The sequence below is a fragment of the Hippoglossus stenolepis genome, chromosome 18 (assembly GCF_022539355.2).
Source record: "Hippoglossus stenolepis isolate QCI-W04-F060 chromosome 18, HSTE1.2, whole genome shotgun sequence".
Classification (NCBI taxonomy): Eukaryota; Metazoa; Chordata; class Actinopteri; order Pleuronectiformes; family Pleuronectidae; genus Hippoglossus; species Hippoglossus stenolepis.
The window spans coordinates 2,893,737-2,919,271 of record NC_061500.1 but is presented as its reverse complement, the minus strand read 5'-3'; the positions used below and the strand labels follow the sequence as shown (position 1 = coordinate 2,919,271).

Below are 25,535 nucleotides of genomic sequence, written 5' to 3'. Positions count from 1 at the left end.
CAGCTCGTCCTTAACGCTGTCGTCCAGCCGGAGAGTTTTAAAGCCCCTTGGTGCCATTAGCTGTTTGGATGAGTTAGGAACATTTAAAAGAAAACAGTTTGTCAATGAAAAGCAATGAATCCAGCCGTCGGAGCCTTTGTTGTTGTTCGGGGGAACGAAAGGATGAGTTTCAAAGGAACATTTGTAAATGGGACAGTCGAGCTGTGAGGGAATCTGCTTTTAAAAGCAGCCGCTGAATTGAGACACATTTCAGGTCTGTATGTTCATGTCAGAAGACGCACGGATCTTTTTACGCATTCTGCATTTTGTGTAGGAAGAATTAAGAAATAACCACACAATTTAGTATGTGGTATCAGAGGTATCTCCATGGTAACACAACTAAAAAAACTGAACCACAAACTCAAGATTCTGACGAAATGACAAAATGTGAGTTCAGGCTCGACACCATCGCTCAGAACTACAAGGGTCGATAGTTACGGCAGCAACAACAAGCTTCTCATGTGGAAACGCATTAAACTACAGAGTTTACATCCAAAGGCTTCATCGAGGTCAGTCTGTAGGACAAAGGGTTTGAAATGGACACACAGCGTGATTCCAAGAATATCCTTCAGCTGACACTTTAATAACAGTCGCCAAACAGAAGCACCACATGAGCCGGAGGAATGAAACGATGCAGCGGACAGAGAACGATAGTTTACAGATATCGACGCTGCCACAAATGGACAGAGGAGGACAGAAAAGCCACACAGGTACAGGGATTCAAACCGAGAACCTTCTTGCTGTGATGCAACAGTGCTAACTGCTATAAAGTATTTTTATTAAATTACCTTTTTCCTTGTTGTTTTAATGTCTGTTCTGTTTGTAAGAACTTTAAGCAGCTGGTGAAATCAAATCCAGAGTTTAAGTTCAAACTTTACTTTTTCCCCTTTTAATTAAAAATTCAACTTGAATTCTGTTGTTAATAGTTGATTCCCCCTCTCGGTGTTAATGACTGATATATAAATACCCCCCCTCCCAGAAGCAATTAGAGCTATTTTCAATTAAACAGCCGAATTGCTGCAAATGCGCTGGTAAAGTTTTAAAATTGTTTAATTAAAGTTCCATGGATGTGACTTTAACAACAGATCAAAGAGCCCGACGGGCGTTCTGCAGAGACCCTGTGAGGTTCGTGATTTGTTCTCCTGAATAGAAATTCATTTGAAAAACAAACTCTCACACATCAAACGCTGGCCACTTTGAAAATCAGAGAAGAAAGAAAATCTTACAAACACAAGCGCTGAGGCTCATGACAGTGATTCTCTGTGAGCGTGTCTTACAAAAGGTTATTGATCCTCGGCTCAACGAGGATCGAAGCAAACAGCAGGAACGTAAGAATACATGTGTTTCTCTGCAGTCATCACAAATGGGAAATGTCGTGATATCTGTGCATCTCTGGATCTTATTTCTTTGCGTGCAACTCCTGCTGATTGTGTGCATGTGTGGCTCTGATGCACAAACTGTTTTTGTAAATGCAGTTTTGAGGTATTTTCCCAGTTGCATCTGGAGACACACACCAGTCATATTGCTTCTACATCAAAGGGGAGGATTGGGACCTTTGTCACGTCGCCTCGATTTCACACCGAACTGTGGAATTAAGTGGAAAAGCCAAACAAACAAAGCATTCCCCATAAAAAATGGTGCAGGTCCGAATCTGCACGGATTTAACAAATAATGTTTTAAAGGAGAAGTTTCAGCAGGACCAGTATTTCTGACCATCTTTCCAGTCTGTGGCCTCTTTACAGTGTTAAATCCAGTCCCAGCTCAACCACTGCAATGTGTCCCCGCTCACAGTTCATCACAAAGAGCTGCACTTACATTATTTATGGGCACACACACACACACCGGATAAGAGACTGGATTGGGAGGCGAGTGTCCTGCAAATCCCCGGAGAGGACGAAGGTGACCAGCGGGTGATAAATTCTCGGGGCTGAACAGTGGCGGCTGCTGGAGAGCGGAGGCATCTCCTCACACACGAGCACCACGCAGCCACAAGAGCCTGCGACGCTGCGACGCTGCGACGCTGCGACGCTGCGACGATGCGACGATGCGACGCTGCAAGGTGCTGCAGAAACCCACAGATGATATTATCCATGCACGTGATGTGGAAGCTGCAAAGCTCCGACCGGCACCACTCGTATCGCAGTGCGAGCATTAGTGGGAGAATTTAATGAAATCTGTCCTCAACAGAAAAATGTCAGCATTGATCTTAAAGTCAAATGCCTTTAAATTATATATAATTACTTTTCCCCTCTTGTGGTCGTGCAATTAGTTTCTGCTGTCGAGTGGAAGAGGCATGGCGTCGTTGTGCCGCCGCATATTTTTCACTTTCACTTCGAGCAGAATTGAACGTCAGCTCTGTCGGAGTCGGACTGTGTGGACTTTGTACATCTGAAGGGGTTTTCTAGATTGTCCATAGGTGGGAATAGTTGTTTGTCTCTGTGTGCTGCCCCTGCAATATGCTGGCATACATCCAGGCTGGACCCCGCCTCAAGTCCCCCTGCAACCCTTAAAGGATCAGCCTTATACATAAATGCATGGATGGACTTCAAGGTGCAGCTGGATTACAAATAAAACTCAAAGCAGAAACTCAACAGGACGTGAACTGATGGATGCAACTTGCCCTGAGAACAGAGACTCAGGGTGAGGGAGTTGGAATAAAAGAAGAAACATTCACCTTATTCCAAGTCAGTGAACCATCAAATTCATTTTCAAGATGATATTTTAAAAAGGTAGAAAAAAGTTGCACGTCGCACTCGACCAAGTAGTAGAAACTTTAAAATTAACCGCAATTCCTCCTCAGTGCTGGGAGGCTGTGATAAATGACCTCTTTGGTCAGTGTGGCACATAGAAAGCAGTTGTTTCGGTGAGTGGACGGATTTGGCAACAGTCCTGCAGTGAAAAACTCTGCAACGTTTCTCAATGTTGGGTTTATTCCTGCAGAATTACTCTGTTATCTCCCAGTTTGTGATTAGATAGAAGTTCCCCCCCCCAACACAATCCATCTTAGTTTCTGTGTCTGAAAAGGGCACCTTTGCCAAAGAGGGCAGGTAATCACAGCCACCGCTGTGCGGCCAACAGGTTTAAAACTACGCCGTTAAATTACTTTTAAATCCTCTTTGGCTTCCACTCTGGAGGAAATGTGTGTTCCCTTCTTTTCAAAGTGCCTCCCACTTACATCTTCATTCACACTGATTTCCTTTACAGTGTGTTGCAACTTCCGTAATGAACAGCGAGCGCTCCCTTTCACCTTCCTCCCATCACACCCCCCCTCCCCTGTCTCCCTCGCCATCAGCTGCTGTCTCTTCCAACTTCCTTCCTCTTACTTCCTCGTTGCAACGCGCTCCCGCCTGCTTCAAAGTCACAGTCAAAGTCAACGGTGAAGACAATGGAAGTGCGCTGGCTGGTGACAGCTGTAACAGGCCCGTCTTTGAAGATGTGTTTAAAAACCTTTGGCTACATCCACACTCGTACATCTTCATTATCTCTGTCCACACGAGCATCTCGGCTCCTTACAAGTTTTAATCCTCCAAACTAAATCCCAATTCATGCTTCTGCATCGAATCTGCACCGTACCTGACGTGCAACTTCCCCAAAATGTAACTACGCGTCGAGGTGAAGCTACCAAGCTGATTGGTTAGCTTGGTAGCTTCAAATTTCTGGCAGATAGTATCTCTGGAATCTCCTGCTTGGCCTCGATCGGTATAAAGGTCGTACAGTCCATCTCCTCTGGGGCTTTAGATTATCATGTTGAATAGAGATCTCTGCAGTCAGCTCACACACCTGAGAGTCACAGACGATATGAGACGTAAGAGACTCGTCTCAGAACAAAACAAACCGATGCACCTCTGTGTTACGCCCCAAAATTCAAATCACTGCAGCAGCAGCTTCCTCTGCTGTCGGCCGGAGTCATTAGCATATCTGAAAGGTTTGACAGTCCGGTCAGGAGCAACTGAAACCACAACACCAGCTGGGCACCACATTGTTCACTGACGTATAATTACAGTGCAGATTTTCTCCTTCAGCAGAGAAAAGCAGCCAATTCTTAGATTCAAAGAGCTGAAGCCCAAAAGTTATCAATGAGCTCTTTGATGAATCCGGTGTCCGAGACGTCGACGTAACCACAACGACGAACATTGACAATAAAACAGGCAGAGTTACTTCCATTGTGTCTGTTGTCGTTAATCTCACCTTTCCTGCTGCAGAGGCTCCTTGGTCCACTGAGAACCTGCAGACACAAACGAATTTAACAGTTGTTAAACCGTAAAATATATATGTATAAAGGAAATACACAAATTATTGTCTAGTTAATACGCTGACACATGACCAGCCTATAAACTCCAGCAACGTTCGTATTGTGTGTTTTGCTGTACATGAACAATATGCGTCTCCGGACTTTCTCTGGAGTTTCTCCTGTCGCCCAGTAAAAAATAATAATATGAGAATATACAGCAGACCGTCTACAAGCGAGTGGGCGTGTTGACGACGTTTCTAACAATCGACACGCCCAAAAATGACAAAACATAAAAGAATACAAATATCTCAGGACTGAAAAGCGACGCTGCACACGTAGAGGATGAGGACGAAGATGTTAGGACAGCTTTTGGTGATGAGGGGCGACACCTGATCTCTGCAGTGGAATTACTACGTTAGGTTCGTGCCTTTGCCTGCTGCACCTCCTCAAACCTTACTGCTCCTGGGCTTTCCTAATCTGTTGAGTCCGAGCCACAGAATCTCCTGCTGCTTCGCTCGTGTGTGAAAAAACAACCTCCGGAGAATGTCCGGACTCAATTCTCCAGAGATCCCGTCTGAAAACGGCTTATATGTGACCTGCGTCTGACCCGTGACAATCCCACTTTACAGTTGAAGGTAAGAGGTTTGGATTGGATTACACTTTGCACTTACATACACCACAGCTTATTCATATTTTAGATCTGCCTGAAGCTTGGAAGGGAAAAGAGGATTGGAGATATCTTGACTGGCGGCTTCTCATCTCTCTGAGCACATTCCTCATTTATCACAGGCTGATTGATGCAGTGAATCTCTCAGATTTTAAATCTCCGTCATGTCTTTAATGATGCGGAGGAAACCGCTGCTCTTCTTTCACACGGACTGTGAAATGTGCGTTTCTTCCAGCGAGGCTTTTTAAATTAATTTAAAGCTCGGACACTGAAATGCATGATACCGACTTACAGCAGCACACACACTCGGTGAAGAAGGAGGTATTTCAAAACGTGCGTCATTTTGTTTTTATATTCCGGCCCGAGTGAATCGACTCCACCGGATGAATTTACATCCGAAGAAGTAATAGGCTCTAAATCCAAACCCATCCAGTTGATGCTACAAGTCAGAGTGTTGCCTTCAGGGGCCACAAATAATGAAAAATATATAATTAAACCAGAGTCTGCAGCAGGACGCCTTGAACTCAGCACGCAGACCTGTCCAGGGATTCAAACCCAATTTGTCCTGTTGACTTTTAAGAGCATCTCAGCTGCTAATTCTCTTTTCTCAGTGAATTTTTAAATTCCCCTCGGCCATTAGGGGGGTCTATCGATCAAAGCAGCAATAAATTACCTAGTTTGATAAGGTTGTCGAGCAGCAAAGGATCATGGGATTTGTTACCTTGAACAAAATTGGATTTCTCTGGGATTCCACCTGCCACCCCCCCCCCGGTGTGTATTCCATATTACTACTTAAAATTTGGCAAAAAGTGACACAAATTATGAATGTGTGGACATTTATTCATGGAAGTTGTGTAACTCTATGCACTGAACAGGCTCAAGACACGGGCTGAGAAGAGAAAGTGATTATTTCAGACACGGAGTCGGTTCTGGTTCGTGTTCCAGTTTGACTTGCTCCTTTGCTTTTTCAGCTCTGTTTCATAAATAAAACTCCGTCTCTGCAGGAAACACGATACTAACATGACAGGGCTTTTTCTCCTGGATTCTGCAGAACGTGATTGTTGATGTTAAATACGGTTTTAAAGCCTCGTTCGGTTCAGAGACTCAGAAGAAGAATCACCGGCTCTGACTCGTCGGTTTGTTCCTTCGGGTGTTTTTGAGCTGATGAGAAAAATGAGTCCGGTGTTTACGTCCGACTTTAATTTGGTTGTCGGGGATCACATCTACACATCTGATCACATAAGACGGTTAAAGACCGCGGCGTCGACTTTACTCCACGAGGGAGAAGACGTTGTTCTGAGGGTTCGACTCGTTATCTCTGTGAAGTCGTTTTTTTCCAGCTGCATTAAAGGGTCAAGCTTCGGTTTTGTACAGCGACCGAGATGTCGCACACAAGAGCCTCGATGTAAAACACACGCTAGAGCCACAACACAACTGCAAAGCTCATAACACAACTGCAAAGGCTACGCAACAACAAAAACCACCACACAACTACAAAACTCAAAAAGAAACGACAAGAGTGACAGCCGCAAAAGATACACAACTACAAAAGCCACAACACAACGGTAACACAACCACAACTAAAGTGAGCAATATAGGATGTTGAAAATAAAATGAGAAACGTTAATTTCTACTTTTCAAGTAACTGACTCGGCTTGTTGTCCACATCCGTTGTCGCTCATTTCCGTTGTGGTTTTGTTTAAGTTCTGTGGCTTGTCGTTGTGTTGTGGATGTTTTTAGTTGTGTTGTCACTTTTTGCATTCATGTTTTTCATTGATGTGTTTGTGTAAAACATGTCGGCCACCGTACTTTTGAGCCATAATATAATATGATAGAGTAGAAATGTGGAGTTTCCGGACTTGGTGCATGTTTTTGGGGCTGAATGAAACTCACCCTGCGACGCTGCTGTTGGCCGAACTCTCCCCGATCTGCGAGCTGGCGATCCACTTGGTCTCCCCCACCACCGTCCTGGCGTGCGGCAGGCGTCCCACGTCCTTCACCGTCATCATCAGGTGCCGCGACGACTTCAGGACCCTGACGGCCTCGTCGTGCGGGATGCTCAGGAAGCTGCGGCCGTTCACCTCCAGGATCTGGTCGCCCACCTGCAGGGAGGGGAGGGAACAGAAAGGCATGGCGGGTGGGGCTGAGCGAGGCGCCGAGGGGGGTGCGGGAAGAGGCTGTCGCGTGCACGGGTTCGTGGATCGAGGGTTAGAGAAAGGAGATGTGACGGATGGAGGTGGTGGAGGTGTATAAAGACGATCAGGGATCAGAGCACGATAACAAAAAAAAGGCGGCGGGGTTTCTGGTTAAAAGCTCTGCCTCTCCCGGGCGAGACAGAGAACAGAAATAATTACACAAAGATTAAAGTCTCCTCTGCTCCCTGACAGGTTCAAGACCAGAGCTGTTTAATATGTAATTGAAAAACCGCATTTATATGTAATTTCATTCTATGGAGGGGCTGAGCCTGGAGGCAGCGGCAGAGAGTATAATGACTATATCCATACTAAATCCCACCTTGGAGGAGGTCAGCTGTCTGAGGTGTGTCGGAGAACCTCATCGTCACGAAGCTGGAACCAAACAGCTCGTCGGGTTTCCTGCGACTTCATTTCAATTACATGAGTTCAACGACTAGAACACGTTCTGACCATAATGTCAATGATAGAGGTGAGAATGACTGCTAATATCTATCTATCTATCTGTCCATCTGTCTCTCTATCCATCCATCTCTCTATCTGTCCATCTGTCTATCTATCTATCCATCTATCTATCTATCTATCTATCTATCTATCTATCTATCTGTCTATATATTTATCAGTTCCAGAAATCTCCCTATCCTTGCTTCCATCATTCATCCATCTCTCAAACCATCCATCTGCCCATCAGTCCATCAATCCATCCATTAATTCCAAGAATCTAACTTTGTATATATCCACCCTTCTATCTCTTCATCCCTCTCTCTCTTCATCCTTCTCTCTAACCACCCGTACATGTATCTTTACATCATGTCTTATAAAATACGACCTAAACAGAAAGATGAGGATCAGAGCAGCAGAGTGAAAGTCACGGAGCAGAAACTGTTAAAACAAATAGTCCCAGAAATGTAAATAAATGTTCTGGGCAGAGAAACGCTCTCCGGTAGTTTGGTCACATTATTGCCTCACACACTGACACTATTAACCTAATTGTGTCGTAAATTAATCACAGCACCCCCCCCCCCACCTTTAAATGGCATTAATACAGCACTTTTCTGGTGCTAACGACCACTCAGCAGCACACAGTCGCTGATATCATCAATTCATTTGTGTGGCATTTACACTTCCTGTAGCGTTTAGCGCCTGAATGTCACCTCCTCCCTTTTTTGGGGTTTTATTCCACTTTAATATGGTGAAGCAAGAAAAACCCGACAGTCACTTAAATTCTCCCTCTGAGCGGCAGCCAATTCAAATCAGACGTCAAGGACGTTCGGAACCTCGTACGTTTCATTTATTGGGTGTTTTCCAACGACGTGCGGGCGACTCCACATCAGATCCGTCACCGCTAACGCTCAGCCGCACCTGAACCTGCCCCCCCCCCCAGTGGCTCGGCGTGTGGTAATAATTAGCAGGTCCGTTCAATCGCATATATACGGGACACATAATCAAAGCTGCAGTCAATCAATCAACGCTAACAAGCTCCCTCAGCCGCCAGGACGAACACGGCGGTAAACACTTCTGTGTCAGGACGAGCGGGGAATCCTCGGGGATGAGAGACAGATTACAAGCTGTTTGTTCCAGCTGGTTTCATTACACAACACAGTCGATATTCTGTTTCTTGTGGTTTTTCACAGCCTCTGATAACCTTGAAGCTCAGTTCAGTGCGAGCTCAGATCTCAGCTTCACCCGGAAGTGTCGCAGGCTGTGAAGTGAACACGGAAGATAACAGACGATTACCTCCGCTGTGGTTTGATGGTAACAAACTGAGCTTTAATCATGTTTAGGAGTGTTTGATTCCGATGGGGGGGCAAAATCGCAACGTGGCTTTTTCGTGGAGTCCAACTTTGGTGACCTCTGACCCAAGGTATTCGCTTCACATTCATGTACGTGCTCGTAGAGTAGGATTCCGTCAGTGCTCTCCAAAACAAGCAGACACTGAAAGAGGTTGAAACGCTGAATGAAGCAGCTTCACGTTGTAAATTACCGTTTCTCTGACCCGACACATCAGGAGGGTTCGAGCTGATTTCCCTGATAACTTACGTTCTCATTTAATAGTTGGTGCTTTTATCCCAAAGTGCCTTACAACTGAGGCACAATGAAGGAAAACCTTAAAGAAGTGTAACATCGAATTCAACATAAAATCCAGATATCTGAAGTCCTAAATCCTTCATGCTGTAAACGGGGGTTGTGGTTATAAAGTTACAAGGTTATAAAAAGTGACTGGAAATTGTTTTTTATGTCCGTCTGACACTTGGCTGCTCACATCCTCCGACCGGGGGGGGGGCGTTCACCTTTAAATGTGCAGTGGCCTGGGGATGAATCTCTATACATCTTTAAACAGCCCGATGAAAGCCTCCGACTTCAACCCCACAGAATATCTGAGGATATCCGCTCCCTGACGCCAGGTCCAACACCACTGAGCTCGCAAAGATGTGGGGGGGGAAATCTGCCCAAACTGGTGTGGACACTGGTTGACGAGATACTTGTGTTGGATTATTGCCCCTAAAAGTGTCCTTTAGTGTTGTTAAAGGCTTTTTACTACAGATGTCACACAGGTGTAAAAAAACAATAATATGATCATAATAATCATATTCATGATGCAGGTATTGTGTGTGTGTGTGTGCGCTGGCTCGTCATACGTGTAACACGTGTGCTGTTCCTGCTGTGAGGAGTCAAAACCTAATGTGCATTAGTTGCTATGGCGACAGAGAGCGGGATGAAGTGCAACATGGAAGAAGAAGAAGCAGTTACTGTAACATTAAGGTGTTTCTAAAAAAAAACCCCTCTCAGGTTGTTTCTATGCAGAAATTGAAGATGTGGATAAAGATTTAGAGATGGAAGCCGACCGACTGACATGTTACATAAATAACATAAGATAAAAACTTTATATATATATATATATAGACACTGATATAAGTATATAGGGAGAAATATGAATATTAAAGTAAAATTGTACCTGTTGTAGGATATATGAATTGAAATCATTTAACAGTATTATACTCAAAAGCTGCACAACCATGTATATAACTACAGAAAGATGTTTATTTATTTATATAAATGTCACAATAGTACACGATATATGAATATAAAACTGGTATTTGACATCTTTAGAACATTATTTCCTGCACTGATGAATTTGCCGCCCCACCGTGTTTCAGTAGAACTGGATGGACTCAGGTTATTGTTGTACCTGTTGCACTTGACGAATGAAAAGAGCTTCGATTCTGACTCTAATTACACGTTGATGAAGTTTTACGACCCCGTGAGGCCCATTGAAAACCGGACTATTAATTACAGAGGCAGGAAAGAGAGAAAGCTGCAGAATTACTTCTTTGTTATTCTAATGACTCCGGACAGATCGCTCAATGTTTCCAGAGCATGAACTCCCTCCCAACTTATTCCTAGTGTTTTCTTTTGCATATTTTTTAGGGACTGAGAAGAAAAGGTGGTGCTGCTGCTGCGTCTCCTGCAGTCATCACCTCCACCATCTTCCTCTTCCTCCTCCTCCTCCTCCTCCTCCTCCTCCTCTCCCTCGTTATATCTCCATTTGAGAGGAGACGGGCCCTGTCCGGAGTCCCGAGCACTTCATCTTTCATGATCAGTCTCTGCTCCGCCCCAGAGGCGCCGTCGGAGCGCTGCATTCTGGGCAATTAGCCGACAACCAGCGAAGGCGGTGGCGTCTATGATTAAAGCTCTGATCAATGCTGCTGAGCTGTAATGATAATGCATTGTTCAAGGCAGGGGCGGCGGCAGAGTGCAGTCACACGCCTCCCACAGTTTCACTCACATTCACTCAGTTAGAAACTCAGTTAGTCCAACGTGGTTCCACCGAGTCACATTACAGACGAACGTGAGTCTGAACACTCATCGTGCAGCTGGAGCCACGTTACGAATATATAAAATCTGCTATAATAAACTCTGGAATATAAGTTACAGAGTAAAAGAAAGGAATAAACCACGAACAATGAGTCCCTCTCTCTGGTGCTGCCTCTGAAAAGGATTCTGTCCATTTGTTGACAGATTAAATGCAAATTAAAGTGCATCTCTTGGCAAAGTGAGAAGTGACGAATCGTGTCCCTCGTCTTCTTCGGCTCGGTCTAATTGCCCCTGAAACTCAGATCTGGCTCCGTCCAGCTCTCTCTCTCTCTCTCTCTCTTTTCTTTCTGCCGTTAAGTGTGATCGCAGCAACACGGCGGCTCTGAGGACCGAGCTTCCCTTTATACTCAAGTGCAGCGGTGGATGTTATTTATGGCACCTGCATCATTGTATAGGCAACATAACCGCTGTTGTAAATCAGTGCATAAAACTGTGCATAACAGCGGCGACACCGATGATTCACGACACGTTGACGTTACCTGTGAACTCTCAACCGGTGAATCTAACGTAAGCGAGAGGTAATTAGACAAGAAACAGAGCCACTGTACGAGTCGTCATTTTTTAAAGTTGGTCCCGTATCTGATGATGAAGTCTGATTTATCTTCAAATCAAATGAAATAATAGATTCCATGGAGGAAGTGACACAAATCAAAGTGGCATTCTGGGACTTTACCGCAGGAATCTTCTGCAGGTGATGGTAATAACAGACAAGTCGTGAAGCTAGAGTCTTCCTGGGCGCTGCTAACAACCCATAATATTCATTATTATTGATAAAACTGAAGTCTTTTCTTCCTGTGGAGCATATCGGGCTCTTTAATTACAACAACATGCAGCGTAGACAATTAATTACAAGACAAATTGCCACAAATTATGGGCTTTATGTGAAATATCTTATTCTGTGTTCGCACAACAATGTCAAGTTGGAAATCCATAACTCATGTTGCCTCCTGTTGCTATTTACTGGAATCCGCCCTCTTAGTATTTGGAATATGATCCATGGTGGTGTTGACTCTCAATCATAAATAACTCTGCAGCTTCTCGTGACCTCCGCCACTCGGACGGATTTCACATTTCCATCATTTCCCCCAGCGCGGCCCAGTGTTGCTGTGACATCTGTGTGAGACGCCGCGGGGCGGTGACAGCAGACGGGACGAGACGAGCGGACAGGCCATTACGCTCCCTTGGAATGGTCCAACTCCAGCCTCCTGCGACGCCATCAGTGTGATGAACAGCGCGGGTCAGACAGCTCAGGGCCGAGCGCCGGTGAACACACAGAGGAGGAGACGGAGGGAGGAAGTGGCAGCTCCTGACCGATGACTCCTGAAGCTAATTAGGAACAATGAAGCAGCTTTTTCTGGCTCCTTCTGCACTGGAAAGGTTCCTTCTCCTTCCACAGGTCTCTCTCCGTCTTAGAGTCGATCTATTTACACTCACAATGTGTCACAAATTGTTATTATATATATTATTCACATGGAGCATATCTACAACGATCTCTGTCACCAAGTCGGTAAAGTTCAGGAAGTGAAATACTCTCTCGATGAGATGTAGTAAACTTAACAATTAAGAGAATCCTGCTCACAGACAAACAAACAGATCGACAAACTAACTTTGGAGCAGACGTACAGACACGATGATCTTTACACAACACTTCAGTGCGAACCTAGTTGACCTTTGACCCTCACCGCTCAGTTTGAACCTCGACATCTAAACGTCTTTGACCTCAAATCACCCGATCGGTGCTGGATGAGCTCGGGGGACAAGCAGCTTTTTGGAGCTCACAGTCGGGGGCTTTGGTCCGAGGTGTGTAACCAGCTGTGACTCCCTCTCCAGCGATCAGAGCATATCTCACATCACAGCAGTGTTTAGAGCTGCTCAATCGCCCGGGACCGAGAGTGAGAAACAGTGTGTGGGCTCGGTCGTCCTCTCCCTGCCTCTCATACCTCAGCCCTCCTGACACTTCCCCCCCCCCCCTTCTGTCCCTTGGCAGTGGAGAGATTAGATATCGACGTGCACGCATCCGTCCAAACCGTTGTACCCTTCGCCGTCTCGAACGGGCGCCGGTTGTGACGGATCTCGAGGCCGTGGATGAACTGAGAGGAGGATGAAGGTGCCAAAGTCCGGACAACGCAGCCGTCCTTCGATTCACGGGGAAGTTATTAAACTTTAATTAGATCCCTTAGCTCCTTTACCTCCCTGTGCATTGTCTATTATTATCTGTTCCGTTTTTTAACCAGTCATTTCTTGATTTGCTATTTCCGTCGCCGAGCACCTTTGATTAAACAAGCTGCTATCTCGCTCCCGTCCTTCTCGCCTGCCCTCTCCTCCTCCTCCGTCGTTCCCGTCCTCCTCACCCTCAACCCACCAATTTTTCTTTCCTCTAATTATATTCCCTCACCTTTGTCCTCTCCTCTCCCAGCTCCCAGGCTCCTCTGCAGCTATTCATCACCGGGGCATTTTCCCACCATCCAATCCAGAAGCATTTCCTGCAAAATTCCCCCGCGCTAATCATGCTGCATTTTATTTAACGTTTTAATATTTCACATCCGAAATGAAACGGACGTGTCACAGGGTTTCAGTTCATGCTCGGAGCGCGAGGCGGGCGGACAGGCGGCTGATATCGATTGTTTTTTTCTGGTGCACTGATTCACGGCCATGATCTTGCCGGTGCGATGCTCTACCGGGAAAGGTCACCGCATTTTTCTAACTGACAAAAAAAAACGGGGCCCAGAAAAGCAGATAATTGCAACCGAGTGCAGGCGTCTGGATTCAGGGCATGTTCTCTGAACTTTTATGAATGTCCCAATGTTTTTGAAATATGCAGAAATTAACGGAAAGGCCGAGCCACATGTGTCACGTCAGCTTTACACCGTGTGAATAAAGAGTGAGAACGTACTTCAGGAAAAGTTTGGGTGGACTATTAGACAAATAGTCCAAGTTTACCTCTTAATATAAACACTGGTGATGTTAAAACTTTAAATTTAATGACACCAAATGTACTAAGTGTGGAAATAAGAGAATTAAGTGGCTAAAAGGAACTGAACAGAAAAAGATTGAGGATCATCAACGACCTTTAGAGCTGAACTTCGGACTTTTATCTGATATTTTCTCGCCGTTATTTCAATATTATATTTCTGCAAGACTGTTTTACTGTTTACTGTTTTATGGTTTCTTCTGTTTATATTGTATTTTTTACCTTTACTAACTTATCTTATCACTGATTTGATTCACTGCAGCGTTTCCCTCGCTCTGTTAGCACATTCAACCTAAAAGTCCCCTAAACAAACATTTACTTGCATTTTATAGCATTTATATATTGATAGTGTTCATTTTTGTTCATGCGGGGGAAATAAAATACCCACAGGAGACTGTTAATGTAAATGACTTTGGGGAAACTTCGGCTCGTCTCTTCAAACAAGTCGATCGGAGCAGGGGGAACATCTTAATGATGCAACTCTGACAGCGGCGGCGTGCACCGGAGCGAGACGCGCCGAGTGAGCCTGAATACTAACGACTCACACAGCCACACTGCAGAGAACCGTCCCCCCCCCCGCCACGCGCTGATGTGCCGAGCTGCTTCGTACGGAGCGGCCCAAAGAACTCTCTCTGCCGCCTGTCACCGGGTTTTAACACCGAGTTCCTGCCGGTGGGACGGAGGGGGGGGGTGGTGGTGAAAAACAAATCCATGTACACGAGTCTGGAGATGTTTTGCAGGAGGTGCTCAAAAGTGTTTGTGTAATATCTGCTCTGAAACTCGTAGATCCACGAAGAAAAAGTATATACGATCAGATGAGCATTTAAATTTCATCGTCATTGTTAAGCCCACAAACTAACATCTCTACAAAATGAAATGTAAAAGTGTAAAACCTTTCCAGGATAATAAAACCGAACATTTTTTAAGTCGAGATAAATGCTGAGAAAAGCAGCGACACACATTCTAACAGAAAAACAAGTGTCAGGCGATAGGGGAACGAAAAATGGTTTGTTGGTGTCAGGGTGTTTATAGAATAAATTGCACATGATCTGTTAGCTGATCTCTGTCGGAGCCTCTGGATGAGTCACCGACACAACGTGTGCTATCTGCTCACGGTGTATTTTGTCCACGGATCAAAACTCAGCACTCAAGTAAAAAGCCACAAACCCAGAAATCTCTGTGCAGTCATGGATTTAGGTTTAACAGCCACATTTAGAGGGAATCATCCGTCTATCACCTTCAGAAACATATCGAGGATTAAAGGAGTAAACGTCTCAGCAGGATTTTGTCTCCCCTGCTTCAGCTGTCGGCCGTGATGTTGTGTTTACAGGTGTATCTGAAGAAATCGATCGGGCAGCTGCAGCCGGTTCAGAGACCGTGCCTCCCATCAGTCCAGGTCTCAGATCACATGTCAAAAGAATTGATTCTGAAAAACGCTGCTGCTGGTTTATCAAAGCGCTGAAACACACTTCTGTGTTCGGCTGCTCTGTTGTGACCCGTCAGGACCTCGGCTCGTCTGGGACGGGTTCTGATTTAGTGGAGAAACTGAGTTCAGTCTCTACGCTTCACTCGTCTGGAACAAACTTCCACAGACCCGCAGGTCAGATACAAAACTCAGCTCATTTAAAACAAGACTTTTCTGTTTGTGGCTGACTTTTGTTGAATCAGATACTTTCTTGTTTCTGTTTCCATCAAACTGCTTGTTCGTCTTGTCTGGTGTAGCTTTTACATTTTGTCTTGATGCCTAGTTGTTGAGAGCTGCTGTACAAATACACTTGCCAGCTCTGCAGGGTGTTTATTTGGTCTCTAAATTCATGCACGTAGAAAAACACTCCAGAAAGAATAAATATCCGCGAGCAAAAAACAAAACTCATGAGGGAGCATATCTGTGGTTCTGCACGAGGCTGAGACGAGTGCAGACTCCACAGCAGAGGTATAAGATCCCCGAGGTTTGCTATTGCTCCAGAGAAATGAAGGGGAAGGAGTAAGAATGTCAATCATTTTGTCCATAGTTGACATTTGTACCAATATGTCACGACTTTGGTCAGATCACCAAAACATGCATGAAAACAAAATGAATGTTCTGGCGTAGAAACCATGTTTTTGATTTTTCTCCAGTTAATGTGTTTGAAATGAGAAAGCATGGCACGTCAGCAGGCGGCTCTGTGCTCCGGTTTCAATGAGAGATGCTCATGCATAATTCAAATTCATATTTATCAAGGAAATCACAATAAGACATGTGTGTGCGACCACCGTGCGCTGTCCAAAAACACAAATTAAATCGAGTGAGCATTTGTTCCATCTGGATATTTCCGTGTGTGTGTGTGTGTGTGTGTGTGTGTGTGTGTTGTGTCTTGTTGCTGTTTTGGCAAACAGGACCGTCGGAGAACAGTTCCCGACTTCTCACTCGGGGACAATGTGCAGTTTGCATCTATAAACGGCAGCTACTCAAAAACCTCCGAGCCATTTTCCCGTTTGTCCTCTGTGCCGTGTGCACGACAGAGCGGCTGCCGTGACTTTGTAGTCGGTGCCAGCAGATACAATTAGGAGCGTTTGGCTCAGTGGGGCCCGATTGATAATGTGGAGGGGGGGGGCTCAGCGGGAGCCACATCACAGGGAAACAGTCGGGCTGGGGTTTCGCTCGCGCCCCTTATCTCCACTCCTAGTGTGAGACAACATCTCTGAGTGTGTGTGTGTGTGTGATCGCTCAGAGGAGAGTGTGTGTGCAACACAGAGGAACAAGTGTGGAGAACGTACAGCGACGCCTCAACGTCTCGAGCCTGTAACCCAGGGGCCGGGAACCTTTTCACTATCTAATTTTTATAAACATCCTTCGAGGGCCATAACTTATTGTTGTTTATTAATCAATCACGATTCACAAGGTCATTGTAAAACATCAATTTCACTTGGATATGTGTAACTGTGCAGGGAAACCTCTAACTTGGTGCATTATCCAAAATATTAAGGTTACCCTGTCACGATAACTCATTTTGTTGGATGATATATTGTCCCAGAAATGATATTATTGCCATAATCTTTAAACCACTGAAATAACAATAATTTTATAGCATAATCATGCAAATACACCCTTAAGAGCAATATACAGCATAAATAAAATAAAAACAACTTTTATGTCTTCATGTCCACGTTGTCCTGCCAACAAGATTAAGGTTCTGTCTGTATTGTCCGTATCTGCCAGCTTTCAGACGACGTGCACGTACTCCATAAAGCTGTTCGGACTATGTTCTTAAACCTGAAAATAAAACCAAATAAAAACAAAGAAGCCACATAACCGAGTTAAACGTGCTGTTTTAAAAAAAAGCAGGTAGGACAAGACGATGACAGCCTGAACCGTGGACGGAGAGAAGAGGTGAGCAAACTGCAGAGTGGGGCCGGGCTGCCGTTGGTTTTATGTGAAGAGCAGCAGTTGTTATTTACTCCTCGATGGTCCCTGGCAATTTGGAAAAATGAGGAGGCCCAGCTGCCTGTCGACAAGACCAGACTTTGATCAACGAGCCTCTGGGTAGGAATCACACTTTTCTGTGTGGTCTGCAGTCGCCAACTTTTTTGTTTCTGAAGCTCAGGTTTATTCGAGGAACCGACTTCCCGTCTTCTCCCGGCACAGCAGCAGGTTGCTTCTGCTGCCGAGGCCACGCGGCCCTACGTCGATAACAAGTGGAAATAAACGGCTTGCACCAGAAATAGCAACGCGGAGCCCATTTGCACTTCACACAGCAGAAGCGTGGAAGCAGAGGCTCGTTGCGTGGAACCTGCAGCCGGGTGTGACGGGGCCTTTATCTCGGCTCTGCGGGGATCAGCAGGTTTATATGGTGTGAAAATAACCTCGTGAAATATTTATTTAACAAGGACGGAAACAAACACAGAAGCAGTGGAATGAAATACCTTCTCACATTGTTCACAAAGTTATTTCTATAGTTAATGTGAGCTAGTTGCTAATATCTGTCCTTGGAGCAGGCGGCTACACAAGCACTCAGCAGTGTGTGTGTGTGTCTGTGTGTGTGTGTGTATAATACAGTGTACAGTGTGTACTATGAATACGAAATACATTGTAAAAGAGCAGTATTTGTATGCATGGGGTCTGTTTCTGTTTATTAAAGGTTAAATGATTAAAACCTGTTTCATCGGTCGATTATTCTATTGTTTTTCATTTGAAGTGTGTTTTTGATTTTATGTATTATTTTAATATAAATGGTTCCATCCACCACAGCCGGGGCGCCGCCAGCCGTAGCTCTCCTGGTCGCACGGGCGCTCCACGGGTTCGATTCCGTCCTGGCCCTTTGCTCCAGGGGTATTTTCTGTTTTACTCAGCGATGGAAAAGTAAACGCCCTCTTCTGTTGTTTTATTAACGCTTTTAAAAAGTTTGTTTGTTGTATTAGCTTCAAATAAACTGTCATTCATGAAAAATCTTTCATGTAACAAAGATCTAAAACACGGCAGAGTACACTGTGAACATTTGTGTGTTAAATATTTAAATATTCATGTTGTTTGTTCTCTTGGATGTTAAATATTCTGTCTGTGTTTGTCACATCCTGTTTTGACGTTTCCCCTCGAGGGACAGAAATAATAATTATTTATATTTTTCTACATGAGCCACGTCGCATTAATCTAAACCTTCTCATCAGCAGCTATTTGACAAGTAGCTTCAAACAAATCCAGTTTTGTTCTCTTCTACTAAACACATTTAAATTGTTTATCGGCTGCACTTTTTATGGAAAATTCACATTTTACCATCGCAATGTACTTTATTATCATTATTATGCAATTAAAGCAAATAACACATGACGGAGAAGCTGGATCTGTAGAGGTTATAGCTGCAGGGACAGAAACTAAATAAACTCAGTAAGTTAAATAAACTCAATAATGAAAGATAAACACTTTCACATTGTGCCAACGCAGTGATGATCTGGTTTCGTTATTAGATTCGAGGACATTTGTTGCTATGGTTACAGTAATAAAAAACCTGGTTAATGTTTAAAGAATAATTGTGGTAATTTGTTAAATAATGCGGGAAACAAACAGACGTGTCCCCCAGTGTGATGATGAACATGATGCATGTTTGGGGGGAAAAGCTGAGAGACAAACTCCTCTAGTGGAAATTAGAAAAGAACCTAATCGCCTTTTTAAGCCGGTTTAAAACAACCTTTACTTGGTAATTTTGTTGGAAAAGAGATATAATACTACTAATAACATACTCGAGGGAGAAGATCCATCCCTGAGGAAATGTGAGTGTGAGTTTTTAATCTTTTTGAAGAAGAAGAAATGAGCTTCCAGCTGTTTTTCAGTTCCCTGTTCAGCGTTTGGGAACCAAAAATAAAAAAATACAGCGTCGACGTTTGTGATCCTCAGATCTTAACTTTTACTTCGTCAGCAAATTAAGGAGCGTTGTTTAAATTCATTATTGTCGCAGTGATGCTTCTTTATTTTCCAGACGGCTGAACGGAAATATTTAGAGGTTGCAAGAGAGACACGCGCACACACACACAAACACACAAACATACACACACACACAGACACACACACACACTGTTGCTCGCCAAGTGTTTTCTTTTTCCCAATTTGCTTTGTGCACTTTCAGCAGAATTACTTTATTATAAGAGAGGATGGAAAATCACCTCTGTGCAAATTGAAAAACACTTGGCCTTTCTCCATCTCCCCGTGAGGTTCTCTCTTCATTCACTCTGCCAAAGTGTAAACACAGTTCAGACGTGTGAGTCGACCACGGGAAAAAGCCTACACAAATCTATCGCCCCGTCTGATTATCTCAATGTGTTGACGGCACCGACCTTTTTCCTCTGGCTTCACTTAAATGAAACTGATTCGGGCAGATGCCAACGAAAGGGCAGGAGGCCGGACTGACCTTTCCGCTCCTTTAGACAGAGGCGAGGAACAATGCCGGCGACAGAGTCTGTCCAGGAGTCAAACACATATATTCAAATGCACATATTGGCATGTGCACCTTAAATTTCATGAGCCTCTGCTTTGACTCTGAAGGAGACACGTTCTGCTCTCACTCAGATTGATGCCTCCTGAACGCGCCTGTGGTGCAGCAGCACATCAATGACACCCAGGAGGGTTTTTTTGAAGAGCACTTCCCTGGATATTTTCACAGCAGGGATCCTACTGTACAGAATCACCCTGTTACCGACAATCAATGATGTCCTTGTAGAAGAGGACGCGTCTGATCTGAGAGCAGCTCGCTCGCCGCCCCGCTGAGATCTGCATCCCGCTCTCTGGTGACCGGGGGGGGGGGGCAGCAAGATAAAAAGGGGAATGTCCCCATATCTCATTTCAACTGTTTGACAGATTGATAAGAAGTAAATGACTGAACTCCAGATGTTAAATACCAAGAGGGGCTGGAGGTGTGGAAGCAAACGTGCGAGTCCGTTGCTCTGGGAATTCTCCAAAAACCTCTCCTGCAGCCCCGCTAGTTTGGAAACCACTAATCTATACTGCACTCTAATTAAGTAGCTTACGTCTGCAGAACACAAGTGATTATCAAGCTTTCACCTGAAAACACAAAACAATGAGGCCAAGAAGTGAATCAATGGTTCACCAGGCGGCCGACGACAACCTCACAGACGCTAAGAACATTTCAATCTGTGAGCGAACCACAAACACAATCTTCTGTATGTGTGTGTGTGTATCTTGTATCGTGTTCGTCTCCATGTGATGGACTGACAGTCGGTCCAGGACGAACCCCGCCTCCCACCTAATGTCAGCTCCGACTGGCTCCAGCCTCAACGCGCCCCCTCAGACGATAAGTGTATTAGATGCATGTACACATTATGAATATCGGAGGATTACAGGGAGGGAGCACAGCAACGATTTCGCCTTGGGCAGGATCAGAAACCAGGAGACCCCCCCAGAGACTCGTCTGCATATGTCAACAAGGAGGCTGCAAACAACCAGCTCCTTGGAGACGATGCCTTCTACAGATACGTTCCTGAATTATGTTAATGGCTCATGGCTCAGAATTTTAAATAGTAGTTTCTGTATTAGTGTGTCTCACCTATTCCCTACCCTCACTCTGTCAAGACGGCTCCTGACATCTGGCCCTGCAGGTGAAGCCATGTGGAGCATCCAAATCTAACCAGAGCCTGAAACACGGCGCACCAGACGGGAGGAGGAGCTTCACCTGGATATCTGGAAGATCCTCTGCCTCCAACATAATAATCCAGTATTTCTAAATGATCAAATAGACCCAGCTTTACCAGGCAGCAGCTATTTAGGTTGGACAAGTTCCAGAACAGCCTCTTGAACCCAAATCTGTTAATATCAAATTGGAGGATTTACTTAAAAGATATGGACAAAACTGTCGAGATGGAGCAGCACATCTGGAAATCGATGCGGGGAAGTACAGGCAATAGTTCCAGTGAGATGACCAGAGGAACCAGAGGAGAGACTGCGAGTACGAAACTACAGGCGTCTATATGAAGTCACTTCACGTGGGCAAAGGGACAAACAGTTTACAACACGGCTGCTTTTACATCTTTCTTCGGAGGAAGATTATCACAACCTCCTCCATTCATCTTCTGCTATGGATTTTGTAAAGCCCTTTGTAGCCTTGTTTAGATAAGTGCTATACAAACAGTGATTGGTTTCAAAACGCAGCCAACAAATAGCACATGTTCTCTCTAATCCCTTCAAACACCCGATTAATTAAGGTAATTTTGACAGCACACGGTGACGAGGACTAAAAATGTCTTATAGGTGGAACTGTGATTGTGAAAAGCAAAGGAAGTGCGGTGATGAGAAAGCTCCCCCGCTCCTCTCGTAGTGACAGAATCTCATTTCACCACATCGCTCAGAGACGCCTGCGTCCTGACAGACATGTGACGAGCAAATCTGATCACAGAATACAGGTCGTCCCACCGGTTGTAATCTGATTCCGTCTAATCATCGACAGGCCCGCCGCTGATACGCCCTGATCCCAGATGGCCGCTCGGCACTTTGAACGTGTTGTGTCTCCCCCAGCTGCTCCGGGGGCCTGACCTCCTGCTCCTCTCAGGAATCAGTGCTTTTAAAAAAATGATCGAGGACGCAAAATGTTTTCTGCAAATAATAATTAGAATAATAATTAGGAATCAGCCGAAGGTCCCATCTCGATAAGGATTCGTTCAGCGTGCAGCAGCTGTTACTGACCTACAAGGATTTAATGGGTTGTGATTAGATGGTTCCAGATGTTTGCGATGGGATTAATAACTTTTGGCAAAGAGGGAAGAGGTTTGGTGCCAACTTTAAATCAACCGAAGGGATTTACTCCGTGGAGTGTTTTTCACTACTTGATAATAAAAATTAAGTGTATATATATATATATATATATCATATATAGGCTGTTGACAGTTACTTGATGAGAGCATTGATGTTGCCGGCTCAATCTTCCTTCTCTTTATTTCTCCAAATTTGACATTTTCCCGATAGTCTTGATCATCCCGCCGCCAAGAAGAGCGTGAGGAGATCAGAGCGAGGCTTCGGACTGGAGAGCTCAAAGTGACCAATCGTAGGACTAAGTAAACGCCAAAGTGGAGGCTTGTGAATAAAGTCAGAGGCAAAAATCTATTTCTTTTCTAATTTTGAGACATTCGAAACGTGACACGTGGCTTTAAATAATATCACGAGACCCATATTGTGAGAAACCATCCCCCAACACAACTTGAGTTGAGCTGAAGAGCCTCAGGAAGCACGAGACACAGAGTCACGTTCGTTCCTCGGCAGCTCAACGACTCTCATCGGGCCTGTGACAGATTTGACACGTCGGATCCACGTGAGACTGCCGAGCGTGTGACAGACAGATGGAAGTGATACCTTGAGTCCTCCGCACTCCGCCGCCGACGCCTGGTCCACTCCGGTGATGTAAATACCCAGAGCGTACTCTGCTCCCCCCCGGATCATCAGACCGAGAGAGCGGCCGTCGTCCAGAACCAAGTTGACCTATTAAAACGCAGACAGACACAAACAGAACAGTGTGAACCAGACAACGTTTTAAAATGATATTTCTCTCTCCATTGTGTTGCTTGGCGGGCGGCCACGTTTCGCCCGTGGCGTCGGGCTGTTCCGAGTTGTGACACAATGCATGATGGGAATGACAGCGCTGCTCTGAGCCGGGATTTGTCTGCAGACAATACAGCGTTCCAGGAGCGTCTCAGATGTGGTGACTCGTAACGAGGAGGAATCTAACTGTTCCACTCGGTCAATCCCACCCAAAAAATTAAATACTCACATTTGTGTTATTGCTAAAACCGGGAGAGCTAAAGGTTCAGAGTCAGTGCGGCATAATTTATCACGGATATATTTATCTTTATTCCCCCTGTGGGATACTTTGTAGTATCAGTATCCAGCGGCATCCACACAAAACCTCCGCTGAGCACAAAAGATGGACGATAAATACGATATAAATATACGGCAGCCATGTTTATCTACTGTCTCCGGCCTTAATCTTGTATTTGCACTTTGTCTGTGAAGCAACGTTCCTCCTGTAAAAGTCTGTTCCCTCCCGGGCTCGGATCCGGAGACAGTTTGAGGAAGGCTTCATTTATCTGATGAATCTGCTTATGTGAGCGACTCTGGCAGGTGTAATCTGCTCAGCCTCGTTCGGAGCCTCTGAGTCATATCGTCAATGTTGTCCCTTCACTCTGCAGCTCTTTGCTTTGTCCCTGTGCCGGCAGCTTCCCCCTAATTCACTAATCCATTAACGTCAGAACCATCTCTGCTCAGGACAAACACGATTACACGCAGATCTTTCTCAAATCTTTACTTGCAGTGATTCACTTTTAGTGAATGTAATTCAGACTACAGTATATCCGGAGATTTGATCCGTTTCTCCTCTCGATGGCATTAACAGGTTAAAAATCAATAATTCATTTTAAAAGAAAACTTCTCCTCCATCGTTAACTAATGGCCACTTAACTCAGCGTTTCCTGAATTGTACATTTGGAAAGCGAGAGGGCACATTAAAGCTTACGTCGTCCGACTGGGAGACTTTCGAGCTGTGTGCTGCCAAAAATGTAAATTCCCAATCGCTTCATTACTTCATTACTTTTTCCCAGATTGAAAAAGGGGGAAACCGGCCGAACTCGATCAGAGGACGACACGTACAGTTTGTGAGTATCTCCGTTAAAACAACGTGGGTTCTCTTCTCTTCGTGCTGCTGCAGGTTTGGCGTCGTCCTTTTCATTCAGTGCTGCTGCAGCGCTTTTAATAACCGCCTGCTTACTGGGGCTGAGCCAGCCACCTTTGCTCAGTGGGGATACGGAGGAATCGGTGCTCTCTCTGACATTTATGCAGGACACGGAGAACAGTTTTAATTAGCAGACTCATCCCTCTTTTATTGGATGCACGGAGCAGCTCTTTAGGCTCAACACGTTTTCCTGGCATCAGCTGTTATCAGGGAATTAACTCAGTAAGAGGCCTCGCGCCAGAAGACGGTATACCTGGCGGATCTGGGATATAAACACCGCCATCTTGTGCCGGTGATGTAATTTAGAGAGTCTGGTGTTGAGGTTCTGCCCATTTACGGGCTCAACCAATCGCAAATCATCACGTTTTTCCCCCACAAATGTTTAATGTGCACCAAACCTCTAATGTCAACAATTACACTCGCTAACAGAAGCTGAGCCAAATTGGCTGAATTCAGACGCTCGAGCTGAACTGAGTCACTTCCTCCTCCTAATACCTGAACGGCCGAGAGCATCACTTGTTTCTATAGCAACAGTTACTGCGTGATGAAGAGGCCGCTTTGGGAAAAGAGTTATATATCGTCGAGTTACTAACTCACATCACACTTTGAATACTTCAGTAACTGGTGTGAATCATCTCGTGGGAGGGAGAATTTCACAAATTCACAGACTAATTAGCGGCGAGCAGACGGCGGCTCCTCCGCAAGCTGCTCCGTCACTGTCAGAGCAAGGGGGGTTTAATTGCCCCGCAAAAACAGAGACGGAGGAAATGATAGGAACAGAAAGTGAATTCAAACTCTGTCTGTGTTAATAGTGACCACTTGAACATTTCACATCAGAGAAAACAAGCTTCACCTCAATGAAATACTGTAAACGCACTTAGGCAGGTTTAATATTCGCCCTAACTGCAGCCGGTGATGATGCAGCCGGTGGCCGTTAAGATTAATGTGCGACTCTCGGCTGCTGAAAAATAGAAAGTTGAGGTGTAATAAATCTGTGAGGCAGCTGTGACAGCTCCTCCCTGCAGGTCAGCAGGTGCTGAGCCGGTGGCCTTTCGTGGGACTGAAACTCCAATTACTGTTGTTTTTAAGTTTTTTCTATATTTGTCCATTAGCGAGTCCAACTGGTGTAATATACTTCCACTCCCCCCCCCGACAGGCGTCGCAGACAGCCTGACCGTAACACCGCACGACCTGCCGACCCCCCCAACGCACTTAATCTCTTTAAAACCCATTAAAACTGGGGGTTGCAGAGTGTTGTTTCAAATACACAGAAAATGTTTTTTGTGGAGAGTTAATGGGAAATTCCACGTATCCCAAACAACAGATGTGTTTTTTCCAGAATAAAAGAAATGGCCACGTC

General features: G+C 45.0%; 1 protein-coding gene across 3 annotated transcripts in view; it reads right to left on the bottom strand.

Annotated features, from left to right (window-relative positions):
• The window catches only part of whrna (whirlin a), an 89,338-nt gene that overhangs the window by 22,328 nt on the left and 41,475 nt on the right, over window positions 1-25,535 (bottom strand). For 2 of the 3 annotated variants that reach the window (XM_035141469.2, XM_035141471.2), the window contains exons 3-5: window positions 22,804-22,929; window positions 6,831-7,114; window positions 4,228-4,264 (exon numbers count right to left, since the gene is read on the bottom strand). In XM_035141469.2, coding sequence (XP_034997360.2) covers window positions 4,228-4,264; window positions 6,831-7,114; window positions 22,804-22,929 — 447 coding nt within the window. The remainder of the gene's footprint in view (window positions 1-4,227; window positions 4,265-6,830; window positions 7,115-22,803; window positions 22,930-25,535) is intronic. The other variant, XM_035141470.2, reaches the window with a different exon arrangement.